Below are 25,014 nucleotides of genomic sequence, written 5' to 3'. Positions count from 1 at the left end.
CTCATATTTCTGAAAATATTATTCTCAGGGAGTGCTGAAAGAGATTCCCCACTACTCTTGCAAAGATAATGTACGTGAAATGCTTTGACCATTCTTAACTGTGTTGTGGCTGCTGTCAAGACTGTCTACTGTCCTGAAAATTTCTCCTTAAGCAAGCAACAGCTACAAGTCCAGTCAGCGGCACTATTTATTTGCAAACATAATACAAAAAGATGCACAGGAGCTAATATGGTATCAAGAATGTCCACATGTGGGACTGAAAACACAATGGAGCAATGTGGTGACAACAGTTTTACAGTTAACAGGCACTTCTGAGACCTTGTTGTTAGTGCTTTGAGTGTTTTGCAGTTGTTTTTAAATCAAATTTATTTGCTCCCCAAAGTTGAATTCTGTCACCAGCATTAAGCATGTAAGTTTTCAGGGTCCTCACTTTTAACTCTTCTAGTCAACTTAACTCCCTTACCCATAGATTCTACAGCTGCTTATATTTTATCACACATTGTTGACGTATTGTTATTCATATCCTTTGCAACTGTGAGGCCTAGGAGATGGCATTTTTAAAGGTGAAAGCTGAGAATCAAAAGAAGCTAAAGATTTTCATGATGCCGATATCATATGTTTCTACGACCTTAGATTTATTTTTATTTAAAGTCTATAGCAGAATAAAAAAATATATGAAACAACTTAATCCACTTTGTTATGCCAGTAGAGGTATCGAAATGTTATTGGAAGTTACAAGGAACATTAGAATATATCTCATGGGATGAATATTGTCAGGCTTTCTTGCACTAGCAACTTATACATATACTAGTCTCATTCAGCCCGTTAAGAAAATGGGCGCTAGAGGTGCGATGGGGCCGCGGCCTTCCCTCCCTTTCTGCGCTCGGCCGCGGGGCACGCCAGGAACGCAATTAAACAAAGTGCTCTCCCATCGTGTCCCGCGGCCGAGCGCAGAGGGAGGGAAGGCCGCGGCCCCGCTGCTCCTCCCACGGGCCAGGTAGGGTTGTCAGGAGGTGGCGGCGGCGGACCAAGATGGCGGTATCGGGTTTCGGGGCCGCGGCCCGCGGCGGCGGCGGGAGCCGGACTGGGCTCCTGCCGCCATGGCCCCGGAGCCCGATGCCGCCATCTTGGTTCGCCGCTGCAGGGGAACGGGAGGCAGAGGGTTGAGGGGGGGGGAGAGAGCGTGTGTGTGTGTACGTCCCGCCTCTTCATCCAGTCCCTGTGTCCGTGGGGCACATGCGCATTAGCGCGGACACAGGGACACAGGGACTGGACGCAGAGACACAGGGACTTTATTATATAGGATTACATTAGTCTGTCTTAATACACATTTGAAATACATCTTCCATTGAACATCTGCCTGATAAACAGTTAGGGTTGTTGGAACCACCCAGTGAACTGCTACAGAAATTACTACAAATGATATGAATCAAAGCCACAGAAAACCCCACAAGGAAATGCTGCTGTGCACAAAGCAAATGAGTTCGATTTGAGTTGGTGTTGCCTTTTGTTTTGTTTTGTTTGTTTGTTTGTTTTCTTTGGGTGATGAGTCTCCCAGACGCAAAAAAGAAGTGGAAGGAAAAACACTTTGAAATATACAGCTATATATAAATGCTCTTAATTCGCATGGAGACAAACCAGAGTGGGTTTTTCTTAGATTTCTAATTGCCGATGAGAGAGAGAGAGAGAGAGAGAGAGAGAGAGAGAGAGAGAGAGAGAGAACGAATTCTGTTTGGAGGTAACTAAAGAGTCATGTAACAAAATGTGTCTGTAGGCATAATGCACATAACTGAAGGAGATAGCTATTAGGAATGGATGATCCGGTGTCCATTGGCAGCTAATCTTTTCACTTGCCAAGGCAATTCTCTCCATGACAGCTGATCTGTGATAGGTCTTGCACACCACCAATTTAGTTATCAAGGGTGTGGCCACATTCCATTGACTTAATGAGAAGTTTTTCTTTCAAGTTAACGGCAAAAGCCTATTAGCAAGAATGAAGCCAGATGACACCCTAAACGATTATTGTGGCCTTGGGAATAAGCCCTAGGCAGAAACTGCCCTACCATATTAGATCTTGCAGTTTTTAACCTTACAGTTGACTAGCAGTAGTGAATTTTGTTCCATTTCTTAAGACAGAACAGATCCACATTACAGTTGAACTGAACCAGAGGACAGAATTTCTCCATTATAATTGTTCCCTTTGAAAGTCTGCCCTCTCTGCATTTTTGTGGGGCTGTTGAAAAGGATGTTGTGGGGTGAGAGAATGAGTTCTTGCTACCTGGACAAGCAAGGAACAAAGAGGAGAGGCACTTTGATTCCCATAAAAAGCACGAGAGAAAGCCCCCAAACATAGAAGTTACCGTAGTATTGAAAGTTGCCCCTGGGGAAGAAAAGAATCCCTTCTGATCACAGGTTTGTTCCATACCCATTCATGCTGCTCATTCCTGTTATATGCATTTTAAGGCAAAATGGCCTGTGAAGGTTGGCCACGTCTGGATCAGCGTTCCAGTCAAAACCAGTTCCCCTAGCCCTGATTCAACTTATTGGTTATACTAGAGCACTAATAACAGCTGCCTCAACTGTTCCAGTTACTGGGTGTTCTTGAGTACATGTTGATTCACCACATTATTTATAGAGATTTTGTGTACTTGTGCAGTCATCTGCTTAAATTTTGCCCTGGATAAACCAAAGAATCTGCAGGCGACAAATTTCCTTGCCTTACTGTCTTTCCTGTGCTATTATATAACTTGATTTTGTCAGCACAGATTTTATCACGGTCTAAAGCACTGTTTTGAAGAGCCTAAGGCCCACTGGAAAATAAACCCCACTGGAATGCTTTGACAGTCAAATTCTTGAGCGAAACCTCTCCTAAGCAGAGATAATCTAGACAATATTCACATGTGTGCAGAGCAAACCAAACTTTAAAAAAGTCTGGCTAAGGAGTTCAGTGGCCATGGGAAGCAGTCTCTCCCCCCCCCTTGATAGGAACTAGACTGCCCACCGAAATGCTAATCAGTTAATAAAATAAAACCAATATCCCTCTTTCATTTACAGTTTTGCTTGCATCTTCAATTCCTTAAGAATGGTGTGTGTGCCTGTTTGCTTGTCTGTGTCCCAATGAAGCATGGGTCGGTCATGTTGTTTCTTGAACAATGCAGTTCAACCAACACATTTTGATGACGGCAGCACTTCCTGTTTAATGAACTGCAGATGCTAAAGAAAGATGGCACCACATTGGCAGTGCAGTTCATACATCACTGCAAGCAATCCATACCCAATGACATCATGCCCCGGATAAGCAAACAGGGCTCAGGAATTCCCTTGCCAATAGAGAGATTCTTTTTCTTAATCCAGTTCTTACGGAAAGTGTACCTGATTCATTCCAGATGTCCTGAGATTTAATGACTCAGGAAACTGCTGTCTTGAAAGGAAGGTCTAAGCTCAGTCTCCTGCTGCTGTTGTGATGAGGATTAGAAACCCTCGGTCAGACTCAAACCAATGAGGTTCTCAATAAAGTACCCTAAAGCTATGAATCTGATGGCAGTTCCTTCAGTTCAGACATTTAGTTCGTGCTTTCCAAAGAATCCCACTTCCCCCCTCCCCTCAAGGGTGGAATACATGCTGTACTTAACGACTACTTAAAACATTTCCCTATTTTTCATATATTTTACTCTACGAGATAACCAGCAGCTGCAGATAGTGACCCGTGATCCTTATTCATTGTTAACTTGGTGAAAAATTCTGTGCTTCCCTGTATGTTTGGCGATCAATAGTTTATTCAGCAGGGGTGTCCAACTCCGAAGAGACTGCGATCTACTCACAGAGTTAAAAACTGGCAGTGATCTACCCCCTTTTGGGGTGTTCAGGTAAAAGTTGTTTAGGGAGGAGGAAAGCCCCATTTTTAGGGGTTCAGGTCAGAGTTGTCGAGCTTTTCTGAGGTGGGAAGAAAGCCCTGGTTTTTTTGGGGGGGGGTGAAGGGCTAAAACGTTGAGCATTTTAAGGGGAGCCAAAGTTGTTGAGCTTCTTTGGAGGGAGCCAGTGATCTACCAGTGATCTACCACAGATGTCCAGTGATCTACCAGTAGATCACGATCTACCTGTTGGGCGTGCCTGGTTTATTGTATATATATAGTTCGAATGCTTTTAAACAGGAATAATATTTTTTAAAGTCAGGGGTAGCCCCCTCCCCCTGATGCTGTTGAACTGCAGATCCCACCATCCTGGGCCAGCAGGTTGGGGTTTATGGGAGTTATAGTCTTGCAATCTTTGGGGAGCACCATTGCTACAACCTCAGGGTCTTCTGGGTCAAACTCTTATGCGCCATGCTCAGAAAGGCATTGTCCTTGCAGTACAAAACAGGTCAGAACCATTGCACATGTTCTATTTACTGACCATTTTATGCAAAAACCCGCGACAAATATTTAAACTCCATGCTGAAAGAAAGGTTAAATTGTCCCGACTTCTTTGGGATTTCCTTTGTGGTGAACGGTCATAGGTGCGACATTACGGAGAATGTAGCAACATTTCTGAGAGAAATGCTACAAGACTTGAAAGGCACTTTTTAACCTGAATATTTTTCCTCTTAAAGTATCTCCTTTTATGAACAGGAGCCAATTTTATATTTTGTTTTATGTACTTTTGTATCCCCTGCACGCCAATAAAGGAGACTGATTGACATGTCCCTCTACTGATGCTCATGTAAAAAAAACATGAGGGTTGCATTTCCAATAGCTGTGTTATAATCAGTAGCCTTGGAATCAATTTTTGATGGAAGGACTACGTCTGTTCTATAAATGAATGAAATGTTAAAACCCACCAAAAGCATCAAGAGGGTGCTTTGGAGTCTGCTTAACCCTTTTGCTGCCTGCTGCTTCTGCACTTCAATTATCCCCCAGTATGCTTCCATGCATGAGGTTCCATGTATTTGGACAGGTGGCATGTAGTCATGTCTTCAGTCAGATTTAAAAACAGAAAGAAAGAAAGAAAGAAAGAAAGAAAGAAAGAAAGAAAGAAAGAAAGAAAGAAAGAAAGAAAGAAAGAAAGAAAGAAATCAAAGGTAAATCTGAGCTATAAACACGCTTTGACAAAGGCACTCAACTAGTAGTACCCATGTAAGAGTCATCTGCAAGCACTCACTTTTGCCTCCCGTGACCTCTCTGCAAGAGGTCCAGCAGTGCATCAACTTGCGCTTCCAGTTACTGCTTTTTGCCCCCACAGACTCCACAATAATCCCAGATATTCACGGCCTCCTTATGATTGACCCAGTCAAGCAAGCTGCTGCTGCTGCTGTAGAGGATCCAGTGCTGGGAAATGGCATATCATGTCTACAATGGCTTACGTTGCTTTATTGACAACATACGTATTCTATTCTCTCTCTTTTGCTTTCTTTCTTGCAGTTGCAGTGTTTTTAGGATAATGTTTGGTTTGTATGCAATACTATCCAACCCTCTTCCTCAAACGCACCAGCACATGGGGCTATCCCATTTTTCTCGTTCATTTCAGTGTACAGTAACAGCAGCAAGCGCTGATGGTGGATGAAATATGATCTCTGATTTGCAGCGCTTTTGGCCTGGCCACACAGTGACTGACTATGAGGAGAGCCAGACACCTCATTCTTGTCTCCCTATAAAATGAGAACTCTTTTCGCTTGCATTTTTAAGGGAGATGTCACGTTTCTCTACTGTGAATTGAGAAAAGATGGGAATGGGTAGCAAAGGGTTAACCTGTTGTCGTTTCTGTTCACAGTGTGGATGGTAGGGCTCCCTATCTGGCTTTGGGAGCCGTGAAGAACGTTTCCGTGAACATCACCATCTCCAACATTGGGGACGATGCGTATGACACGAACGTCGCCTTCAACTTCTCCAGAGAGCTCTTCTTCATCAAAATGTGGCAAAAAGTAGGAATGCCTGGTCAGCCTTGGGGGCAGGCAATGCTGTATTTTTGTTACTCTGAAGTCATGAGCTTGGACTTCAAGATAAACTATGGAAGTAAATGGAATGAAAGTTTCTCATCTCATCCTACACCCTGAAGTCACCTCTGACCACCCCCACCTTCATGGAAAGAAGGTTTCCTGTTCCCTCCTCTCTCAGCAGCTCCCCACACCCTGCCCCATATTCCTCAGTAGGGTCCTCTTGAACCCCCAGAGATGTTTTTTTTGATGGGGTATTTCAGGCTTTTGGGGGGTTCCTCAAGGAGAGGAAGAGAAGGAGCTTTCCTTTTGTTAAAGGTAAAGGGACCCCTGACCATTAGGTCCAGTCGTGGCCGACTCTGGGGTTGCGCGCTCATCTCGCATTATTGGCCGAGGGAGCCGACGTACAGCTTCCAGGTCAACTGTCCAGCATGACAAAGCCGCTTCTGGTGAACCAGAGCAGCACATGGAAACGCCATTTACCTTCCCGCTGTAGCGGTCCCTATTTATCTACTTGCACTTTGACGTGCTTTTGAACTGCTAGGTTGGCAGGAACTGGGACCGAGCAACGGGAGCTCACCCCATCACAGGGATTCGAACTGCTGACCTTCTGATCAGCAAGCCCTAGGCTCTGTGGTTTAACCCACAGTGCCACCTGCGTCCCTTTCCTTTTGTTAACTTCTATAAATTAACTTATTTTAGGTTTCAGACCATGGAGATTAGTGGAGTTTTAACTGCTTTCATTTGTCTTAGGGGTGCAAAATCAAGGGAGCTTGGCTCTCCTATTTATCTTTATTAAGCTATTTTACACATAAAAGCTTCTGTGCAGAAGAAGCTTTCTGCAGCTACTTTCTGTTCTTAATATTCTCGCAGTCACTGGTTTGATCGCGAGAGCGAAAATAATTCTCACTTGATTGCCCAGATGCTTTTAGCTTTCTTCTTGTATTGGGCTATTAAAAAACAGCACAGCATTATTAAAAGCCTTTTAAAAAAACAGTTCCCAAAATAAAACAGTCTAGGAAGGGAGTTCCAAAGTCTGGGAGCAGACTTACACACCCCACTTTTTACCATCCAGATTCTGAAGAGACTTAAAATTATGCAGTTTACAAAATGTAAAACCTAAATTAAACCTCCCAAAGTTTGATGATGTATTGAGAAATGGGGGAGGGAGAGAAGCTTTGCTATCTCTTATTATTTCATTCAGCTAACCTCTCCTGCTTTTCAGCTGCAAGGAGGCATGAGCTGAGTGAGATAACTAAAGATACAAATCTGCCCCTTTGACTCTTAGGCATCCTCAAACTGTGGCCCTCCAGATGTTTTGGCCTACAACTCCCATGATCCTTAGCTAACAGGACCAGTGGTCAGGGATGATGGGAATTGTAGTCCAAAACATCTGGAGGGCCAAAGTTTGGGGATGCCTGTTCTTAATGATTTCAAGGGAAGCCTCCAAGTTCCCTTGATTCTTGAGAGCTATGAAGGTCCCACCCATCTGTGAAGGTATGCTGTGTCTTCCATGTTCCACTTTACATATTTCTTTTGCTGCACAAGCACATACCTAGAGACAAGCAGACCCGTCCACCTCAACAACAACAACACAATGGTGTTGTGCTTAGTGGTCCTATGTAAAGCACGTTTCCACTGAAAAAAGCAGCTTGGTCCGGATACTTTTAGCAGCTGCTCTGTTCATGAACACGATCCAGCCGAAGAGGCCCATCTTTCCCCCATATTGCCACCTGAAATGCATTCTCAGCAGAGGTAAACCTCATAATCAAGACCACCCTGCCTGCCAGGTTTATAATCTCCCTCGGATAGCCCTCCTGATATACAGTAACCTGCCGTGCATCTCGGTTTGTTTTTTCATATGCCTGCTAAGCGCTGCTTAGTAGATTAAATGTAATAGGCTTTCATGTGGTTATTGTAGCTACGAGAAGTGAGGACAATAACTGGTTCTTTGTTTCAAGTGGCTTATGTAAACTCCCGAAAACCGATATTAGGTGCATCGACACTGAATATCTAATGGTATGATTTAAAGGAAGAAATATGCCCCAGCTCAGTAATTATTAGAGTAGCATTTACTTTCCATGCATGTGTTATTGTTGCTGGCTCTCATTTCCTTTAGACTCTGAAATTTCATGAGCCATGTTAATGGGATTTCTGGGCAAACCCCTTGTTCCTCTTCACTGGGGTGAGAAAGGGCACGCTGATATTTAAAAGACTTCATTTATTGAGCTATTTTGTTTCCACACTGCTATGTAGCCAGCTAGCATCAGTGCCTTGGCCAGAGGCTGAAAGGCTCCTTTCCATAGGCTTAAAGGACAATTAGTCCTCAAAATGTGCATCATTATAGAGAGGATACTTTGAGGTGTGCTTTCAAGTGTGCCTGCTTATTAACTTTGCATCACTGGGTTAGTTGTTCTAGCATTGCTGTTTTAGAAATGGCCATCCGTGTGGCAAACATTTTGCAAGGTTAGTTGTCAATGAATATTTCAGAAATAAAGAAATTTCTCCCTCTCCCCCACAGAAAACACTTTATTTAGAATGCTTCTATACTCTTGGATGTACTGATCAATATACAGTTATACTTTGGATCTTGAACACCTTGGCTCCCGAACAAATCGGATCCTGGACGATCGAAACCTGGAAGTGAGTTTCCTGGTTTTCGAACATTCCTTTGGAAGCTGAACGTCCGACGAGGATTATGTAGCTTCCGATTGACTGCAGGAGCTTCCTGCAGCCAATCAGAAGCTGTGCTTTGGTTTTGGAAGTCAAATGGACTTCCAGAACAGATTCCGTTCGACGTCCAAGGTACAACTGTATAGAAAGAACACATTTTGAATGTGTTCCCATAGATCAGAAGTGTATAGTAGTGGATCTGGATACAAACCAAGTCCACCTTAGGTTCCACTGAAATCAATAGGATTCAAATTAGCCATTGATTTTTATAGTATCTAAACTTATTTTATAGTATCTAAGTGACTAGCTTTGTCTCAATCCAGCCTATAGTCAATTTGAACAGAAGAACATTTGGAGGGTGTGTGTGTGTAGTGGGGTGAGTCCTTTGAAAATAAACCCAAAGAAATTAAAAAAATGTTAAGCAAAGAATGCTGAGTTAATTTGAAGGATTTTCTCCCCTGTTCTCCTGGTCTTCTTTGTGCAGTTTGGTTTTGTAGTTAACAACTGGAGTATGTTAGTACGCAAAACAACAGGACACAGTCTTGTGGAAGGAAGTTTCACTGAAATCAGTGATACCCTTCCAAGCAAATTGGGATCCTAGACTCTTTTGAAGTCAGGCTTGTGTTCGAATGAAAGAGCCTAATGTTAATGACCTCTGTAGGTCATTAACAACAGACAGCTTTTAATGGCCTCCTTCTTTCTCCTTTTTCTGCAGCAACAGGAGACATTGACCTCCCGGCTTATTTTCTTTGTAACAAGACCTAGAAGTTTATCGGTTTTTATTAGAAAGGAGCTGCATCTTTCACACCAGAGAGTCTTTTGCTTGCTTTTAAGAGTGGCAGTTTGAGATTGTGCTGAGAGATAAATGGCACCCTGAACTGAAACCCCAACAGTATGATAATTATATATATTGGAAATGGGCCTCACCCAATTACATGTTCTATATCAATATGCCGTAATGACAGGGACTGCTCAGTAATTGTCCTCTTTCATTTGCTAGCTCATTTAGACATTTTGGTAGTAGCAGGTTCGGAAAACCAGACTGCCCTCTTGTTAAGAACATTTTTAAAAAGGAGAAGTTCCCAGTCCTGCTTTGCTTATTGAAGTCGCCGAGGATATCAGCCATGTAAGAGTTGCAGAGTCAGACTTAGCATTTAACTGGCATATGATATGTCCTGGCTACAAGCACTGCTTTGTCTAGAATTTGGGTTCTGAACTAGCAACCTTCCTTGACTGAAGGCTAAGTTGGGTTCCTGCCTAGTGGAACTCAGAGGCTGGATACGCATTGCCAGGGATGCTGTAGCATCCTGTATTGCTGGCTTTGCATTGAGCAGTGGGTTGGACTCTCATGTTTATAATGATGAACAGAGAAGAGAGAAAGTGTGTGTGTGAGGATGAGAAGTGAGCAAGCCTGTTGGGGGTTCCTGATACACAAACCATGGTTAGCCGTTGGCCAATGACTCCTTCCCAGAGGTGCCCAGTGCCCTAAAAGCAGTCCTGCTGTTTTATTTCAGTGCCTGAAGCATTGATGCTGTGATCTTTGTGGCTTGTGCCAGCATGGGAAAAATTCTCTCTTTACCCCCTAGATGCAAACATTTAAAAAATAAAGTATTCTCAGACTCTCCTTCCCTAAGACTCCCTATCCCCAGCAGTTTCGTAAGGGGAAAGTGAAATGTACTCAGAGCAGCTAGGGCTGTTTTTTGGAAATGTGATAGGTTGTTATATTTTTTTCCTTTGGTGGACTCTCAGTAGGCTACCCAAAGGAGATATGGAATACTTGGTCAGGGCCAGTTTTCTCATTGGAGAAGTGGCACATCAAGGCAGTGTTTCAGTCCATATGTACCAATGACTGAGTTCCTGCTCCGGAAAGAATCCAAAATTGCCATTTTGCAAAAGCCTGTTGCAGAGATGATGAGTAGTATGTTAGATGGTCCATGGGACATTTACTGTAGTGTCTTTCAAGTCAAATCTGAAGCCAAGTGGAATTTGGTTGAGGGTAGGTGGAATTTGGTTGAGGGTAAAGGAGCTGTCCCTGCTGGCTCGAGGAGGGTGTGTGTGAGAGAGAGAGGGATCATGATGGGAAAGACCTGGAATGCAAGGAAAGTGGACCAGTAGTCCAGGTGAGGAACTGAGCCATTGTTTGGCCAGTCACTGAAAGTAGTTGCTTTGTTGTTACTACAGGATAAAAAAAATTTATCAGCTCATGGAGGATTCTTGTCTCAAAGCAATCATGACCAAGTAACCAAACACTAAAGTTCTCATGAAAGTGATAAGCCTGTGGCTTCAGAGTGCAGGTGGGCGCTTTTCCTAACAAAAGCCAGATGTTGCTCTTGCCTAGTCTTCTCACGAGTAGGACTGTTATTCTGTGAAGGAGTTTCCATCACCCCTGCCCCCAGGTTCCCTCTTCAATAAGAACTAGGTTTAAGTCTGGCCGTGTAACACAGTATCATTTGTATGTGCTACAAACACCTTTGAGCCTTCTGTGATGAAAAAGCTTCCAATAAAAGCTACCGCCTGGTGGTAAATGGTTCAAGTTATAGCAGCCTAGAGTGGATTCAGTTATTTGATTTAAAAAATGCATTAAATTTTTAAGTGCAGGCAGATTATGAGAATGGGTAATCCTTGTAATCAATCAAAACATATCATGCTCTACATTGACACTGCAATTCCAAACCTGCTTACGTGGGAGTAAGTCCAATGGAACCAGTGTGGTGTAGTGGTTAAGAGTAGTAGACTCATAATCTGGGGAACAGGGTTCATGTCTCCGCTCCTCCACATGCAGCTGCTGGGTGACCTTGGGCTAGTCACATTTCTCTGAAGTCTCTCAGCCCCACTCACCTCACAGAGGGTTGTTGTGGGGGAGGAAGAGAAAGGAGATTGTTAGCCACTTTGATGAAGCGGGATATCAAATCCAAACTCCTCCTCCTCCTCCTCCTCCTCCTCCTCCTCCTCCTCCTCCTCCTCCTCTTCTTCTTCTTCTTCTTCCTCTTCTTCTTCTTCTTCTTCTTCTTCTTCTTCTTCTTCTTCTTCTTCTTCTTCTTCTTCTTCTTCTTCTTCTTCTTCTTCTTCTTCTTCTATCTTTGGACAGAACTATATAGGATTGTGTTCTAGAACACAGTATTTTATTACATGCTAAATGTTATCTTCAAGTTTTAAGATGAGTGGTCAGCCTCTTAAGATTAGAACTGATACTTTTTATGATTATGTTGATAGCATGTCATGTTCCAAGAAGGTTAAAAAGCTGCCCTAGCAAAAAAAATCCCCCCATTTGTACAACTGCTACATGTACTAGAGCCCTAATGTTGAATGCTTGGCATTTCAACTTCAAGAGTTGCATCTGTTTTGCTATCCCATTTTAGATATCCCATTTCATATGGCTCCTATCTGCCTAACAGAGGTGACACTAAATCATTTGAAAACTACGTAGTTACAGTGCAGAATTGTTAGGCTGCTGAGTTATTAGAAGCGGGCAGAAATGGGTTAAACTTCCATGCAGCTTCACAGTAATAAAATAATGATGCTCAGTTGAGAGATAGTTTGGCTTTTTTTCAAATCCTATGCATTTTGCATGACAGACTTAATTAGACACATCTACAACTGGAAAAAAAACCCCAACCCATGTCTCAGCAGGTATTTTTGAAGAAGTGTGTGGCTGATTCATGTACAACAGTCCCTGTTTCCCAAGGACAGTTCCCAGATTTACAGAAGCCATTCCTGTTTCTGATCCCGGAATGTCCTGCTTTTCCTTAGGGCGTCCCTATTTTCATTGGAGGGTATGGATTTTTGCGACCCTCCAAGCCAAGGAGCCTTTAGAATACAACTGAAGGCAGCCCTATATAGGGAAGTGTTTTTTATGTTTAATGTTTTCATATATGTTGGAAGCCGTCCAGAGTGGTGTGTGTGTGTATAATCATGGAATAGGACGTTCCTATTTTAATTGGATAAATGTTGGAGGGTATGTGTACACCAAGCTGCAGAATGAAGTGGGAGGGACTGTACCATGTTAAATTAAAAGTGGGCCATACCAGTTGCAAATATCTCGCTCCATGTAATAAAAACCTGTCTGCAAATAATCTGAAGCGGTACAGTCTATTCTGCTGCCTCATCCTGCTGCGTTGTGTAGACCAGGCCTTAGAATACTGACAAAGAAAGACTTGACCTGAAATGTTATAGCAATATGACATCCACATGCACAACACATAACTTCTGGTCAATCCATAATCGTCGTTGTGGTAATTCCAAAAAGCTATCTTTTCCAAGTTGGACATGCCACCGTGTAATTTGGGGCATGTCTGTTTTGTACAAACAGGCCTGATTTCCTGTCTTACGTGCTCTCATTCCATTTGGTCAGGCATTTACTCCTTAGGAGAGATTTAAGGGTTTTTATTTAACAGATTCAAAGGTGCAATTAAGAAGATTTGTGGTCTTCGTATTGAAAGGGATGTTCTTTTCTACGCTCCATGCAGTTGCCTTCATTTTGTCTGAGCTTATACTAGGGAAGGAGGTGGTTTTCTACATGAACACATACACACAAATAACCCTCATCTCATTTCTAATATGTATAGTCATTTTGGCCATAACCGAAGCTGATTTATACAGGAAAAAGGCAACAGCATAGGATCACTGTGTCATTCATTCATGCACTGCCATCTCCTATTCCTCTGCCTATAATTAGTGTTACTTTTTTAAAAAAAAACAACAGATTTATCTTCTAAAATGTAGTTCATTTATGGCCCATCTGCGGCATTTAGATTTCTAGAAAATGCATCCTTGATCAGCTGCTATTTCCTTTTTATTTTTCACTGGGGAGTTGCTGTTATAAGTTTTTATATATATATATAAGAAATTCAGCTGCTTGGGATTTGTTTGACCTTGAGATGTAAGAACCTACTGCATCTACTGTAACTGGTTGCAGATATCCTGGTTTTAAAAGGATTAGGCTCAGATTAAAGGGGCAAGCAGAGGAAGCTCATTTATCTTAAATATCATTTTGACAGCCTCCTTTTCCATGGTCTTGTCAGTCCCACGTTAGTCCCTTAACTCTTTATTTCTCTCTTCAGCTAACATGTGAATCGACTTTCTGATAACTTCTTGTGGTCTTTCTCTGTGCATCAAGAAGGGCTTTGAAGTCTAGTGGTTAAAGCTGGCCTGCAGATCTGGATTTGGCAAAATCAAAGACAAGTTTCAGCTCAGCTTCCAGTAGTTTGTCAGCTGCCCTATCTCCCTCCCTTAAAGGCTTTCTAAATGCAAGAGTGAGTGTGCATTATTTGAAAATATATATCCGTGTTCATTCTCACTAACCCATGGTTTGTCTTAGCATTACGTATGAACAAGGCCAGCTAAATTTGAATGCCTTGAATATTAGCAAAATTTATTTTCATAATGTAACCAGTGTAGTGCTGGTAACTGGTCCTTTCCAGTATTTACAGGAGAAGATCATACAAAATTAAATTGTTAGGATTTAAATCAAGAAAGATCTCCGCAAAATAGTTTCTCCCTTTGTCAGGTGTGGATTGTATATAAAGACTAGCCATTAATACTAATTCAAAACTAAGCAGGGTCCAGTATGGTTTCAAACTGGATGGGGGGGGGTCTACATGTTGAGATTCCTGCATTTTAGCGGGTTGGACTAGATGACCCTAAGTTCCCTTCCAACTCTATAGCCCTATGAAATCTATGAAACAGTGTCTGATCTGTTCCATACAAAGTAAGTTCTGTAAAGAGGCTTCTCTCTGGCCTTTCACAGTATGTGAGAAGTTATTAGTTTTGGCTCTTAAGAAATGGAGTTTCTTTTCCTTGGCAGCAAGACACAGTTGCCTTTTAAAAACTTTGCCGTATATCATTCTAATGAATGAATGGACTATGGGAGTGTGATAGTGTTTATGGAGCGAGAGCTTTGAAATTGTTAATCGCAACCAAAGTATTAATAAGCCACAATAGAATGTCTCACCCGCTTCCTACCCACCCCAGCTGATGAAACCTGAATAAATTTAAGTGCTTCGTTGGCCACACCTATATTCTCCCAATTGGTGCTACATATTTTACAGGAGAGAAAACGATGCAGATAATTCACGGGGCTGACATTTTCAGTGACAGCCCTGTGTTCTTTATAAAATAGCCCCACCCCCCTCTCCATGTCATGTTCCCTAAATCCAAACTGAGAAGCTGATCTTTGTGCAATAGCTTTTAGTAACGCCACATAGACAACAGCCCAGAGATTACACCAGTCTTTATTTAATTCGCAGCATGGAGTTCAGGTGTGCACACCGGTGTAGAACCATTGTAAAAAAATGACCCATGCAGTTGCAACGCATCGTCTTCCTATGTGTCTCACTGTGCAAGGTGTGCATAAAAGGTAAAGGGACCCCTGACCATTAGGTCCAGTCGTGACCAACCCTGGGGTTGCGGCGCTCATCTCGCGTTATTGGCTGAGGGAGCCGGCGTACAGCTTCCAGGTCATGTGGCCAGCATGACAAAGCCGCTTCTGGCAAACCAGAGCAGCACATGGAAACGCCATTTAGGTACCTATTTATCTACTTGCACTTTGACGTGCTTTCGAACTGCTAGGTTGGCAGGAGCTGGGACCGAGCAATGGGAGCTCACCCCGTCATGGGGATTCAAACCGCCGACCTTCTGATCAGCAAGCCCTAGGCTCTGTGGTTTAACCCACAGCGCCACCCGCGTCCCCAAGGTGTACATACAACTGATTAAAAAAAAAGAGTGGCACTTTTCCAGCATAACACTTGTGATCCAGAAGCAAAGGTTTAAGTCCTGTTCTGGATTCATTTTAAATTATAGAATGGCAGACGATTCTTGAAGCTTCTACTAGCTATTCCTGTTAAAACCTCAAAGCACATATATCAACTTCCTGTGCTTACAGTTGTGTTTACCAAAAGTGTAAGATTTTAATTCTGATCATTTTTCTCTTTTTGGTGATTACAAAGCAATGCATTTTTTCAATTAAAGATTTTCTTGATTTACAAAAATATGTGCAATGTCTCTCGTAACATTTTTACAAATCAGTTTTATTTGTTGAGACATTGGGAAGAAAAGGGGGAAAGAGGTAGATGGGGAAAGATGGGTGGGGGTGGGGTCAGATGACAATGTTTCTATTTTACTTAATATATGTGGGTTTTTTTGTCAGCATCACTTATGCAGGTTTTCTGCTATTCGCTTGTGTTCCTTTGGTGGTGAGAGATGTTGGGGTTGGCCTAGGGTATGGTTGTTCTTTTGTGGTTGGCTGTGGTGGTCTTTGTTTCGTGTGTGAGTGGGGTGGGTGGGTGTTTTGGATCAGGTTAGCCATATTGATTTGTATGCTGTTGGTGGGTTTTTGTCATTGTCTTGTTGGGCTGTGTATGTGATAAAGGGGAGCCATACTGGGGTGAAGCCGTCTTCTTCTTGAGATGCTCACAAACTTACTGCCTTACCAATGTACACCTGCTCTTTGCCGTCCCTCTTGCCATTCCCCCACAAGCCCCAATAGCTTCTCCTCCCCACCCCATGCGACAAGATTTTTAAAAATAATTTTTACCATTTTTTTTAATGCTGCAACCCATCCCAGCACCTTAGGGTGAAGGACAGGTAATGAATGAATGCAACTACTGCCCCCCATTGTTCACCTTCCCGACTCCATTTCTGAGGCCACTTCTTCCATTCTGCAGTCCCACTTTGTACCCCTTCCACCACCACCCCATGTTCATGCCTCTCCGCTCCTTTAGTACACCTGCTTTGAATCACCTGCATCTTCCTCCTCCCACATATTGCCGCTACTAAGTACACTTTTCACCTTCTGCCCAATTACAAAGCTGAAGCCGCCACCTCCTTAAGACCTTTTCATGTGCCTGCTTTCTGTGGGATGTGATGCATGAGAGGCAGTCAAGTACAACATTCCTTGTAATGCTAGAGAAGACATGCAAGGGAATGTTTGGTCCAGCCAGTCAAAACTTCTGTTTCTCCTGGCTGGAGCATCCTTCCTTTTGCATGTGATAGAAGGTGGGCGTCCAGGTAACAAAAGGATGAGTCATGCAGCAGACCTTTCTCTCTTCTTTACTTCCTTCTTCGTTTGACCAGCTTCTAGCTAGGACTGCTCTGCTAGCTCTCAGCTAGCTCTCAGCTAGCAGAATCACTGGGATTATTCCCCCATATAGGGTAGATCCACATGTACATATTTGTAACTAAGTCTGCCTTCAGGAATCCAACTGTGAACTGATGTGAGAAAACTCCTTTTATTGACTTTGAATAAGATTGCCGCATCTTTATTTTTTTTAAAGAGGGATTCAGGGGAATTTACCAGGAACATACAATTCAATCTGAGACAAATTGAATTGTACAATAGTGAGAGGCTCACACGAGCCTGCAACCAGCTATCTGCTGTGCATATAAAAGGGGAATGTAACTCTGCTATGTAAAGGAACTTGCTACCGCAAGTTAGGAAGGATATTAATCATATATCCTCTCCTGCCACCCTGAAGATTCCCACACTTTCATCTTCACCCCAGTTCCTATGCCTCCTACTATTTCCTCTTTTTTTCCCCATCCCCGCCCCTTGCGCTTTCAAAAGTTTCGTTGTTTCGAGCATTGTACACTGCTGTTGTTCTGTGAATTGATTTGGTGTTCTCTGAATGCCAATTATTTCAGTAAACGAATAAATTAAGTTGAATCAGTGCATGCCACAGCCAGCCACTAGCCTCATCCCTCTCTCATGTTGGATCGCTCTGATCAGCCCTGCCCTAAGATGTATGCAATAAGATGCAACAATCCCATGCCACCTGGAATCCCGATCATGCGTGGAAGTATGGCTAAATGTATGAAGACACCCTCCCTCTTCATACTGCATGTTTGGACACCAGGGGTGTGACTAATAGGACGTATGACAGGTGGAGCAAGGCACATTGGATCAGCTCATAAATTGGATCTGTTGAGTAGGGCTACACACATATCTTCCTGTTCATCTCCCTCATCCCACTTAGTTCTTTGCACTGATATTCATTAATGCTCTACCAGTCAACCTTTTAAAAAAATGTATTATTAAAGTGGCGAGATGTCTCCCATCTTTAATCTGAGAACTTATTCTCTTTTAAGCTTTCAGGTTTTGCCTCGTGCATTTTGACCGAACTACCAAAATAGACTTTGCTCTTTAGCTGCGTCAGATGTAATTCCTTCCTTGACATGATAACTGAATTGGTGATAAATTCGGTCCTTTGGAGAAATAATAGCTTCATCTCTCTTAAAAGGAAAGAAGTCAAAGAAGGATTTCAAAAGACAGAGAAAACACAAGCGAGTCCAAAACGAGACTCTCGCCAGGGCTTTCTTAAGGGAGCCTCTGTTAGAATCCTCTAGCTTTAATGGCATTTTATCACAAGAACCTGACTTGCAGAGGGAACAGACTTCTCCTTTTTTGGTAGAAATGAACTAGTATTTGTGCTGATGATAATCTTACATCAGCATCTGTCCCAGAGAGCATGCGAAGAGAAATGCAGAAGTAGCTCCACCTTTGAGTTAAAATGGCATTCAGTATTACAAACAGCAATGAGAGAACCCATAAAGGTTTTTGGCTGCTTGTCTTGGATAAACACAGAGACATTTAGTTGCTTATCCTGAGCAATAATTCAGAACCTTGCATCTGCAGAGCTGCTCTGCAAAATTCACAAGCATCTTTTGATTTCTGTTTTTTCTTCTTCAAAAAAACACTCACGCACACGCACATTTCCAGAACTTCCTGTCTACATTACAGGTAGGTAGCCGTGTTGGTCTGGATCGAAGTAAAATAAAAAAATTCCTTCAGTAGCACCTTAAAGACCAACTAAGTTTTTATTTTGGTATGAGCTTTCGTGTGCATGCACACTTCTTCAGATACAGTGAAATGGAAGTTTCCAGGCACTTATGTAGAGAAGGGGTGGGGAGGGGTGGGGATGGGGATGGGGAGGGGGGATCACTCAGAAGGGTGGTGGAAATGGGTGATTGACTGACTGATAGCTGTTGATGACCGCAAACGACTGCAAATGGTTTTGCATGAAAAAGCAAGGGTTGAGATGGCTGAAGATCGCTTATCATGTATAATGTGATAAGAACCCGATATCTCTGTTCAAACCAGGTCCCTCCATGGTTTTGAGCTTGGTGATAAGTTGCAATTCAGCAACTTCTCTTTCCAGTCTATTTCTGAAATTCTTTTGTAGTAAGACAGCTACTTTGAGATCTTGTATAGAATGTCCTGGGAGATTGAAGTGTTCTCCTACTGGTTTTTCTGTCTTCTGGTTCCTGATGTCAGATTTATGTCCATTTATCCTTTGGCGTAGGGTTTGGCCTGTTTGTCCAATATAGAGAGCTGAAGGGCACTGTTGGCATTTGATGGCATACACAATGTTAGAGGATGAGCAATTAAATAGTCCTGAGATGGTATGTTGGATGTTGTTGGGGCCAGTAATGGTGTTGTCTGGGTGTATGTGGCAGCAAAGTTGGCATCTGGGTTTATTGCAGGCTCTGGTACCAGTGTCCATGTTAAGTCTGGTGGTTGTATTATTGTGGGTGAGGAGTTGTTTAAGATTGGGTGGCTGTCTGTAGGCAATGAAAGGTCTTCCTCCCAGAGCTTGAGAAAGGGAGCGGTCATTGTCCAGGAGAGGCTGTAGATCTCTGATGATGCGTTGTACTGTTTTAGCTTGGGAGCTGTATGTGATGACTAGTGGTGTTCTGTTATTTTCTTTTTTGGGTCTGTCTTGCAGCAGGTTCTCTCTAGGTATCTGTCTGGCTCTGTTGATCTGTTGTTTAACTTCATCAGGTGGATATTTTAGTTCTAAAAAGGTTTGCTGTAGATCTCTTAGGTGAGATTCTCTGTCTGTAGAGTTGGAACAGATGCGGTTGTAACGTAAGGCCTGGCTGTATACGATGGATTGTTTGGTATGTTTGGGATGGTAGCTAGAAGCATGTAGATATGTTTGTCGGTCAGTTGGTTTTCTGTATAAGGTGGTGTCTATACGTCCATCCTGTATTTTTATAGTAGTGTCCAAAAAATGTATTTCTTGCATAGATTGGTTCATTGTTAGGTTGATGGTGGGGTGAAAGTCATTGAATGTCTGGTGGAAGGTTTCCAGGGTCTGTTGTCCATGTGTCCAGATAATAAAAATATCGTCAATGTATCGCAGGTACAGGAGAGGTTTGAGTGGGTAGGAGTTAAGGAAACGTTGTTCTAAATCTGCCATGAAGATGTTGGCATACTGTGGGGCCATGCGGGTGCCCATGGCTGTGCCGCTGATCTGGAGGAACAGGTCATCACCAAATTTGAAGTGGTTGTGGGTAAGGACAAAGTGGCAGAGTTTGGTAGCAAAGTCCGCTGTGGTTTTATCTGAAATGGTGTTCCTTATGGCTTGTAAACCATCATTGTGTGGGATGTTGGTATATAGAGATTCCACATCCATAGTGGCTAGTATAGTATTGTTAGGAAGATTGTTCAAATATTGTATTTTCCTCAGAAAATCTGTGGTGTCACGTACGTAGCTGGGAGCACTGATAGCAACTTGCCCAGGTACAAACTGACATCCTCTTTCTATCTAAATGCAAAAACCTGGACATTGTACCTAAGGGTCTTAGAATTAAGAACCCTCTTCAATCAACTTATCCCACAGAATATGCCAGAAAACTATGCCACACTTTATCTAAGAAACTGCTGAAACATCTTATCGGCGTTCTGTATTCCAAACAGAAGTTAATAAAGGAGGAACTCTCTGCACTGGAGAACTCCATCAGGAATCACCCGGCCTGGCAGAAGTTCCACAAGGAAAAACAAACCATTTACCACTCTCAACTGGAGTTACTGAAGAACCAGAAAAATAAAAAACTCTGCAACCTTTCCAACCTACAGGCCACCAATCAAAACAAGATCAACAACATTGTCAATCTTTCACAGCAAACACTCAGCCCAGCTGAGGAATCCGTCCTTTCACGGGGACTATCATTCTGCCCTGCCAAATCCCAACACATGATTCAGTTCTGCGGGGACCTGGAAGCATTTTTCCGCCGTTTACGCCTGAAGGAGTATTTTCATCACACACAAGAACAAGACAAAGTAGAACAAACTACATCCCCACAACACAACACCTCTCAACTTACTGGGGAACAACCATCACCCTCCAAACGCATCAATGAACAGAACATTGACCACCAACTACCACCGAAAAGAAGTTACACAAAAAGGGACTCCACATGGACCCCTCCTGATGGACGCAATACCACACTAGATCTGTACATCGAATGCTTCCGCCACAGAATCCAAACGGATGTGACCAGAAAACACCATCGCTTACAACAAAATCTAAACCATGCTGAAAGGAGAGCCATGGAAAATCTCAGGAACAACCCAGACATTATAATTAAAGAGGCAGACAAGGGTGGAGCTGTCGTCATCATGAACAAAACTGATTACATCCAAGAGGCCCACAGACAACTTTCCAATACTGCCTTTTACATGAAATTGGACTCAGACCCCACACAAGCATACAAAAAAGAACTGAACAAGATTATTAAGGAGCTACCCCTACACATCCAAGAACAGATCCTCACAAACACACCAGCGGAACCTCGGCCAGGAACTTTCTATCTTCTACCCAAAATACACAAACCAGGAAACCCAGGACGCCCCATCATCTCAGGTATTGGCACCATTACAGTGGGTGTTTCCGGCTATATGGACTCTGTTCTGAAACCATATGCTATCAGTGCTCCCAGCTACGTACGTGACACCACAGATTTTCTGAGGAAAATACAATATTTGAACAATCTTCCTAACAATACTATACTAGCCACTATGGATGTGGAATCTCTATATACCAACATCCCACACAATGATGGTTTACAAGCCATAAGGAACACCATTTCAGATAAAACCACAGCGGACTTTGCTACCAAACTCTGCCACTTTGTCCTTACCCACAACCACTTCAAATTTGGTGATGACCTGTTCCTCCAGATCAGCGGCACAGCCATGGGCACCCGCATGGCCCCACAGTATGCCAACATCTTCATGGCAGATTTAGAACAACGTTTCCTTAACTCCTACCCACTCAAACCTCTCCTGTACCTGCGATACATTGACGATATTTTTATTATCTGGACACATGGACAACAGACCCTGGAAACCTTCCACCAGACATTCAATGACTTTCACCCCACCATCAACCTAACAATGAACCAATCTATGCAAGAAATACATTTTTTGGACACTACTATAAAAATACAGGATGGACGTATAGACACCACCTTATACAGAAAACCAACTGACCGACAAACATATCTACATGCTTCTAGCTACCATCCCAAACATACCAAACAATCCATCGTATACAGCCAGGCCTTACGTTACAACCGCATCTGTTCCAACTCTACAGACAGAGAATCTCACCTAAGAGATCTACAGCAAACCTTTTTAGAACTAAAATATCCACCTGATGAAGTTAAACAACAGATCAACAGAGCCAGACAGATACCTAGAGAGAACCTGCTGCAAGACAGACCCAAAAAAGAAAATAACAGAACACCACTAGTCATCACATACAGCTCCCAAGCTAAAACAGTACAACGCATCATCAGAGATCTACAGCCTCTCCTGGACAATGACCGCTCCCTTTCTCAAGCTCTGGGAGGAAGACCTTTCATTGCCTACAGACAGCCACCCAATCTTAAACAACTCCTCACCCACAATAATACAACCACCAGACTTAACATGGACACTGGTACCAGAGCCTGCAATAAACCCAGATGCCAACTTTGCTGCCACATACACCCAGACAACACCATTACTGGCCCCAACAACATCCAACATACCATCTCAGGACTATTTAATTGCTCATCCTCTAACATTGTGTATGCCATCAAATGCCAACAGTGCCCTTCAGCTCTCTATATTGGACAAACAGGCCAAACCCTACGCCAAAGGATAAATGGACATAAATCTGACATCAGGAACCAGAAGACAGAAAAACCAGTAGGAGAACACTTCAATCTCCCAGGACATTCTATACAAGATCTCAAAGTAGCTGTCTTACTACAAAAGAATTTCAGAAATAGACTGGAAAGAGAAGTTGCTGAATTGCAACTTATCACCAAGCTCAAAACCATGGAGGGACCTGGTTTGAACAGAGATATCGGGTTCTTATCACATTATACATGATAAGCGATCTTCAGCCATCTCAACCCTTGCTTTTTCATGCAAAACCATTTGCAGTCGTTTGCGGTCATCAACAGCTATCAGTCAGTCAATCACCCATTTCCACCACCCTTCTGAGTGATCCCCCCTCCCCATCCCCATCCCCACCCCTCCCCACCCCTTCTCTACATAAGTGCCTGGAAACTTCCATTTCACTGTATCTGAAGAAGTGTGCATGCACACGAAAGCTCATACCAAAATAAAAACTTAGTTGGTCTTTAAGGTGCTACTGAAGGAATTTTTTTATTTTCCTGTCTACAGACAGGGCTGGATATTCTTCACATCCAGCCCATCTAAACAGCAATTTAGCTCAAGTAACTTCCTTTCCAGTTGCAGAATTAGAAAGAGTTAACGTGTAGGGAAATCAACACAAATGAAAGGAAAACCTGTTTGAACTCTTGTTGGCAGCCTCCTTCCTCTTTTCTCACCATGCAAACGCTCTTTTGTGTTTTCAGTTTGGAACTTGATTGTTTGAGGGTTTATATATTTTCCCAAGTAATGTGTGCTGATAATGCACTGGGAGCTCAATTCTTAATGTATTCACTACATCCGTTTAGATCAGTGTTTCCCAAACTTGGGTCTCCAGCTGTTTTTGGACTACAACTCCCATCATCTCTAGCTAGCAGAACCAGTGGTTAGGGATGATGGAGACCCAATTTTGGTTTAGATGCTTCTAAATTTCTAGCATAGCAATTGGTGGTCTTCTTGTGAATCACTGCTGTGCAAGGTTTGAAGAAGACTGTCCTTGATATCCCTCCCTCTCTGCATTCCCATATCTAAAGGTGTCAAATGATAGGTAAACCTTATGTGGAGTTAAAGCTGAACTCGGTGTTAAATCTGACCTTAGGTTGAGTTCTGGTAGTTAAGTTGCGTAAAAGGTTTAATTTAACTTCAGAAAAGGAATGCAAACAATTTTTCGAAATTCTTCAAATGTTTGCAGATTTTTTTTAAAAAAATGATTTCCTTGCAAATGGAACTGTACTAATATTCTCCTTCCTGCCACACCACTTCAGCTTTCTCATATGCATGACTTCAGATATATATACACGCTGATTCAAGGATTTCTGGTCTTGGTTTTATTTAGATTGATCTAACACTCTCTGTCACACTTTGGACACATTACTTACAGCATTTTAGACACTGGATTCTTTCCCCATGTGCTAATGTTTCTTGTTGCAGTTACAAAGGTAGAGGAGAGTTCGGAAGGGGGAGAAACTATATTGAAACCCCCCCCAGGGATGTTTCTTTCCCCTTTCTTTCCTTCGTTTGGAGACTTCCTGTGTAGTCAACACCTGTGATCTCATGATCCAAAAATAGATTCAGCTGTGCGGCAGCGGGGTTGGGGGAGCTTTTCTGCAATTAATTTTATTGAAAAAGCCCTCCCAAAACAAGCAGGGACTCCAAGATGTGAAACCAGAATTTGCTGAATTGGAGTTGTGGGTGTGCCTTCAGCACTTACTAATGAGATCATGGAAGAAAGCAGGAAATCTGTGTCCAGTGCCAAAGAAAATATTCTTTCCTTATTTTTTTATTTATTTTGTTAGAATTTCCCTTCCCCTTCCTAGACCAAATGTGGAGATTCTTGCACTGACAAACTCTAAAACAGTGACTCAGACACAAGGGTTGCATATGCGCTTCTGTGAATTATGCAGAAATAGTGGCTGGATCTATTTCTCCCTGGAACCCCTTCCCCATTCCCTTTTCCTTTTATATAATGTCTAATGGATTGTAAGCTTCCAGACAGGGATTGTGTTGTCTTTTAATACTTGCACAGTTCCTGGAAAATGTTAGGTGGTTCATAAATGATGTGTTGGGTCCAGACCTTCATCCTTTAGCTCCACTGAAATCAACAGAGCAGGTTAGTTGACGCTAACTTGAGAACTGCTATAACTTAAGCCTGGATCCAACCGTAAAATAAAATATATCCACATGTGTAGTGTTGTCAGATGTGATAGATTTTTGGAGGAACAGCATAGCTCTATACAGGTATTCAATTTGATCTTGGGGAGGACTACATTTATGTAGGGGGTTGGTTGACAGGGAACTTTTGAGTTTCCAAGGAGAGTTCTAATAGTGCTCAGCTACACACAGTTAGAAGGTCTTTTTATATCTTTGTAGTAAAGACTGGGGACGCAGGTGGCGCTGTGGGTTAAACCACAGAGCCTAGAGCTTGCCGATCAGAAGGTCGGCGGTTTGAATCTCTGCGACGGGGTGAGCTCCCGTTGCTCGGTCCCAGCTC

General features: G+C 42.7%; 1 protein-coding gene across 2 annotated transcripts in view; it reads left to right on the top strand.

The window, feature by feature from the left end:
* ITGA9 (integrin subunit alpha 9) overlaps positions 1-25,014 on the top strand; it is a 173,404-nt gene that overhangs the window by 95,710 nt on the left and 52,680 nt on the right. For both annotated transcript variants that reach the window (XM_088654274.1, XM_088654275.1), the window contains one exon: positions 5,746-5,896. In XM_088654274.1, coding sequence (XP_088510400.1) covers positions 5,746-5,896 — 151 coding nt within the window. The remainder of the gene's footprint in view (positions 1-5,745; positions 5,897-25,014) is intronic.

Source organism: Zootoca vivipara, chromosome 11 (assembly GCF_965207765.1).
Source record: "Zootoca vivipara chromosome 11, rZooViv2.hap1.1, whole genome shotgun sequence".
Taxonomy (NCBI): Eukaryota; Metazoa; Chordata; class Lepidosauria; order Squamata; family Lacertidae; genus Zootoca; species Zootoca vivipara.
The sequence above is the reverse complement of the archived record's forward strand: the minus strand, read 5'-3'. Positions and strand labels throughout refer to the sequence as shown.